General features: G+C 46.1%; 1 protein-coding gene across 18 annotated transcripts in view; it reads right to left on the bottom strand.

The window, feature by feature from the left end:
* LOC125941611 (zinc finger protein 391-like) overlaps positions 1-1,539 on the bottom strand; it is a 330,617-nt gene extending 329,078 nt beyond the window's left edge. For 16 of the 18 annotated variants that reach the window (XM_049659287.1, XM_049659279.1, XM_049659288.1 and 13 more), the window contains exon 1: positions 1,359-1,539. In XM_049659287.1, the coding sequence (XP_049515244.1) occupies positions 1,359-1,483 (125 nt within the window). In that variant the 5' untranslated portion in view covers positions 1,484-1,539. The remainder of the gene's footprint in view (positions 1-1,358) is intronic. The other 2 variants (XM_049659275.1, XM_049659291.1) reach the window with 2 other exon arrangements.
* Between the last annotated feature and the right edge of the window lie 4,461 nt (positions 1,540-6,000).

Raw genomic sequence — 6,000 nt, forward strand, 5'->3', positions numbered from 1 at the left:
CAGCATGCTTTCCTGACCGGCCAAAGGCGCTGGCATAAACATCTGCCAAAATATATGGGGGTAGATCAAAGCAGCCATGGTGCGAAAACCTGTCCGCCCGACGACTGGGGACGAGCTGTGGGCAGCCGTTCGACAAGAATGGGACGACCTTCGAGCGCATCATGACTTTGTGCCAAAGCTGTACGCGTCACTGCCCTCTAGGATGGCAGCAGTCGTTTCCGCAAAGGGTTGTATGACAAAATACTACCATCATCAAAGAGAAAATTATTCCTGCTTACTAATACTACTTCTAAACGGATGAATCTTTTGTTGAACTTGCACCAAATAGAAGTTCGGATGTTTATGTTCCCTTGCCTGTTTGTTGTACGATAAGAACACAGCAGAAGGAAAACTAAACAAAGTGAAAAGTTGAAGTAATTACAATAACGCCAAGCATAAGAAGCACAATGTTCTGAATTAAAAGCATCAAAATCGTGGTTTATGTCATAATTTGGTTTCTATTGAGGGTAAAAAACTGCTAGCAGACGACACAAGCGCGCTACGATGGCGTAATGCGCACGAAAGGAGCCTACCTTCCCCGAGCATGCGCGCAGATATTGTGGCTGCCGTCTGACGGCGCTGGTGATATAGAAAGCCATGCGCTCTCGTGTTCACCCTCAAAAAGATTGCGACTGTACCCACTTCGTGACCCACTTGTTCCATTTGTTCTTGCGAAAATTTGTTTTCGCTGTTTCGGCTCAATTTCGCGAGCCTCCCTGAAAAAAATCACTGCAGCACCAAATAATGCGTTCAGTGCGGTTAAAACAATAAAATTGTTGGTTTGCAGGCGGCAAAACCACGAACTCACTATGACGAACGCCGTTGTAGGTGCTCTAGATTAAATCGGACCAGCCGGGCTTATGTACCGCGAGCGTAAACCCAATCACTCAAACGTTCTTTTTTTTTCATTTCTTCATCATTGATGATACCACGGCTGTGCCTGGAAGATTAGCTGTGACGACGAGCTGAGCAGCACAACGCCGTAGCTATTGCGCTACCTCAGCAGGTATGCCGCGCTGGGATCAACCACAAACAAAAGATATATTCTTTGGCAAAAGCATTTGCATTCTGCAGTGACACTCCTCCTAACATTAACAATAAACAGCCGCAGCTTCTCTTTCCATGACGATACTTTCGCATCACCCGTGCATCGACACGCGATAAGCCTAAAAAGTCACCCATGTACAGCCTGAAGCTGTCTGGCAAAGGCCCGCTTGAAAGTCGGAACAAATTCGTAGCGGTCAATGCATGTATTCTATTCCGGGACGTTTCTACAGGTGGCAATATTTAAAGAAAATTTCACAAGCGGGAAGACTCACGTAGGGTAATAGTCCGAGGTAGATGAAGCGCCCGCGGCGCCTTCACGGATTGTTCTCGGGTTTGCCTCGGCGCTGAAGCTAGTAAAGGCAGGAGGCGTGTGTCCACTGTTTCTTTCTTCAGTCATGCCTGATGCTGTGCCTCTGCAGTACTGGCACCTTTTCGCGACAGAACCACGCCGAATCACCACGCATGCGCAATCAGTGCCAATGATGAAAGCGCACAAATAAAACTGTTGGCACTTAGGTAACTCGAACGAAACCGTAAAGCTCATCTGAAAACAAAAAACAAAGAAAAGAGTGACGATAGAGTGCGCTGCTATCTTAACGATAAAGTGCTAATATTAAAGCGTTAGATGGGGGTGCCTAGATGACCTGCGCAGCCTTCACGCCAATCATGAAAACAAAGTAACCTCCTCGTCCAGCCAAAAACCGTTGGCACGAAGGTGTCTATATTTCTTGCTAAGTGCGAAGCACTTTAGGGGCCCGGGCTGTCCGCGTGTCATGTCATTAAGCGTATTAATTAGCAGAAACTCGTGAAAATCGTGAAAATCTTGTAATGTGGTGTCACGTCATCGTGGTCACGTGCAGCCAAGGCATTGACTCCATGTGCGTGGCGGTTTCAAACCAGTTGTGCCGTAGCATAGGTGTCAACACGGATGATAGATGGCTAAACATAAGATAAACAGAGGATAAAACAAGATAAAGACAAGGAAAACACAAGGGAAACCCCAGCGAATCACTGCTTCGCACATCCACAACTTTCACGCTGAGTGGAACTGCATTACCGCCGAGTTTAATAAAGCCACTGTCCCGGACAGGTACCCAATTTCGTTAACTTGGTAAGTACCAAAATTGGCATAAGATGACAACAGTGTCTGACAAACATAGATGTTAACTCATCACATGAATGTCATGACCTATCAATGTCATGACATGCCTGTCATGTAGGTCATGAAATAGCACCCTACGTTATGGTGCTCTCATGTTCGTTTCGTTAACCTGGTAGGTACCAAAATTGGCATAGTATGGCAAGAGTGTATGACGACATAAATAATAGGGCATGACATGAATGTCATGATATGCGTGTCATGTAGGTCATGAAACAGCCGCCTAAAATGATAATGACACAGCGAAAGAAGGTTAATGCTCAAAAACAACTGAAATGGGTCACTTAGTAAATAGTAAGTGAAGGAAACACTAAAGGATGATGTGAAGTCATTGTCTTGTATGACTGAACGAAAATGACAATGACTCATCAAAAAAAGATTAGCGCTCAAAAACAAAACAAATGGTTTCGGACTTGGGTACTAAGTGAAGGCAACCCTAAATTATGGTGGTTAAAGTCATAGTCATCACCATGACTCAGCAAGAATGACAATGACTCAGCAAAAATGATTAACACTCAAAAAACAAAGGAATGGGTTCGGATGTGGTACTACGTGAAGGAAAAAGCTAGATGTTCGTGGTTGAAGTCATAGCCATGAGCATGACTAAGGCTTTCTTTAATTGCAGCGCCAAGGCTTCCAGTGGAGACATTAGAGCACGCGAAGCAATTCGCGACTGTATAGAACGTATACATGTCGACCCGACGGTTATGGGTATACAATTTTTTAAGCTCCGCATCTCTGCTTTTGAGCGCGGGATCATACTTTCCCGGTATCTGAGGGGGCGCTGCCGTCGAGGCTAACGTGTGACTGTAGGGTGGCGTGGTGGTGTGGTCCCGACGTAGTTGCGCGGCTCTTCTTCCACACTTGTTGCTTGGCCAGTGTGCGTGTTTGTCATAACGTTTTTTTTTATCTGTTCGATCCGCGAATCCATGGTCACTATCGCCTTCTTCGAATCGATGTCACTATAGTGACATGGATCGAATCTATGTCACTATCGCCATTAAGTTCATCGAACACATTTGGACTCTAGACTAAGGCAGCTTTCTTGTTTGCCAACTGGCTTCGCTTCTGTGACGTCATTCGATGTGCTGCTTCCTACTGGTGGGTTGCCGCCATGAGAAATGAGCTTTGACTGGGTTTGAGGATTTGTCCGCTGAAACTGCGTACGAATAGCCACGTCCGGTTAGCCCGACGACAGTCCTGCGTACAGTAATATATTTCTCACCTATTCCAGGCGCAGATAGACTGCTTAGCAAATAATAAAGGTGTGTGACGTGTATTTTTTGCAAGATGACACTGTGAAGAGTTACAGGCATGTGATTGATGTTCACAGTGCCTAGATGGACCTTGGGATTAGGACATTTACGCCTGATGGAGTTCCGTGTCCATTTCCGAGTGTTCCGAGATAGTTGTCGGAAAAGCGCAGGAGGCGGCCATCACAAAAGAAAAGGTCCCGATATTTTATCTCACGTACAGCTCTTTGGCTAGGTAGAGAGGTAGAGGTAGAGCACCCACTTCATAAGTGGGAGGTACTGGGTTCGAATCCTGGTGGCGCCGCACACCCACCCATTTTTAATGTGTAGAGATGTTCCCCGCCCTGATGCTGGGCTGTTTCTGTGGGTGCACCTGTAAAATTGGTCCTATAGAGATCTCAAGTTGCGCGGTCTAGGAGCCTGGGAATGTATAGCACCAAACGTGCACAATTTAGGCGAACGTGGAGCCACCTTTAGAGACTAGTCCGAGCAGATAAAAGGAGAGCTCATCGTTGAGCCTGTGTTGGCGGTGCTCTCAAGTTGTGCGGTTTTGTGGTAACGTTCTTTATCGGTTGCAAAAAAAAAGTGTGGTAGTTGACACTCACTCGTGCTTTGAGCGCTTTAGGAAAAGAATGCATGCGAAATAAGTTTCACCAACCACCCCGTGTGACTGAATGCCGAGAACATTTCGAGCTGAGACGTTAATTGCACGAACCGTCAGTTTATTGTTTGGGGGCTCCAGCTCAGTTAATTTTTTAGTCACCTACGCAACTGCTGCATTCAAAGCAGCAGTTACGCAGTCCCTCCCTTGATCGCACGCCGACGCCCGTGGACGCCGACGCGTCCCATCCTCCGCAAGTAGCGCCGTTCGGGTATGATTGCTTCCCCCTTTCCAGGATCATGTCGGGGTCGGCGTGTGTACCTTGCGCCATCTTTCTCCTCCTCAGAGGCGGTGGACGGCGCCGATACAAACTACAGGACTGTTTGAGTGGGACATCACCCGTTTCCCTAGCGAGTAATTTAGGGTAGACGGGTGGTTTTAAGAGACAGCCTCAGTGTGTGAAGTGTGCTCTCCCTGAACGATGTAGTAGCTCTGACATGTAGCTTTTAATTACTTCGGTGTACTGTGCTTCATGCTGCTGCCAGTACGAGGATGGCCTTTCTCTGCTTCCCCTTTATAAGTAAACGGCTGTTCAGTGCCGCAGACAGTTCTTCTTCGTCCGACTAGTGGCGTGCCTCTGCTGTATTATCCACAACTCACTGCACAACCTTCGCGTCACCCTAGCGGCAAACAGCCGCACCGTTTAGGACAAATGCCATGTTCGGGAGTTATCTCCACATTTCAGTTTCAGTTATGTTTCTAGCTATTTTTGAGTGCTGATCTAAGATATTGTGCAATCTAAATTTCGCCGATCCCGTAGATCTGATAACGGGTTTACCAGTGCTTACGGTGTTATTGGTACAGGTAGTATCGGCACTAGTGCCACCGCTGGTACAAGTGGCATCGGTACTAGTGGTGCGGGTGGTAAAGGAAGCGTTCTCTCTTTCGTGGCAGCTAGGCTTTTGAGAAGCTCTCTTACAGACGCTATGGATCTCAATAAATTATACGCTTCATACATCTCATTCTCACCTCGATTCGCACAGGAAAACATTGTCCTTCATCGACTTCAAATTGCCTTCTAAAGTTTTTCTTAGTTCCCACGCACAAGCTTTCTCGGCAACGAACGCTCACGTGTCGTGCACTGTCTTCGCTGAGTAGTAAGAAAGCACCGGTACACTACCGTTGTAATATACAGAAATGGCCAATAAAGGCAACACTGATCCCCATAACATGTAAACACAGCAGTGTGCGCGTAAAGCCCTTTATCGGCTGCTCAAGGAGCGAGAAAGCTTTATAGTCATTAGAAGACAGGTGAACCCTCATCGCTTAAATATTGTTGATGACTATAGTGTCACCAAGGGCAACTCGGATGCAACCTCTATCAGAATAATAAATATAACAGTGGGATATAACAGTGTCAGTGAAGGGTAGTGGTGCCTGTTACAATATGTTGAAGCAACCTTCTTGTCCGGGCACTGTATCTTGATGTAGGATCCATCTATGCAACCAATAACATCAGGCATTCCAAACACCTGCAAGCAAGTCATACACTTGTATTGAGCGATATCATCCATGTCTGAACAGAAAATGATCATTTGCAATGAGTTTTAACGGGAAATACTAGTGCTCATACCCATTAACTCCCATTAACAGCATAGCCTTCATGGCACAGCACCATTTATTTCATGTTAAAGAAGCCAAATGCAACTTTGAGAAGTACTGAAGGTAGCATGCACTGCCGTGCACACAACATATTACGTTTTTACTATCCACTTCTTTTTTTACTAAACAAAATGTGAGAGAAAAGAAAACAAAGCCTGTGTATGTTCTTCCCTTAAGCGAGTTGAAGCACGTAATGAGAACTTCCTTGCAAAAGCAGACGTGGTCTATATCGCAACGTA

Source organism: Dermacentor silvarum, chromosome 11, assembly GCF_013339745.2.
Source record: "Dermacentor silvarum isolate Dsil-2018 chromosome 11, BIME_Dsil_1.4, whole genome shotgun sequence".
NCBI classification, from domain to species: domain Eukaryota; kingdom Metazoa; phylum Arthropoda; class Arachnida; order Ixodida; family Ixodidae; genus Dermacentor; species Dermacentor silvarum.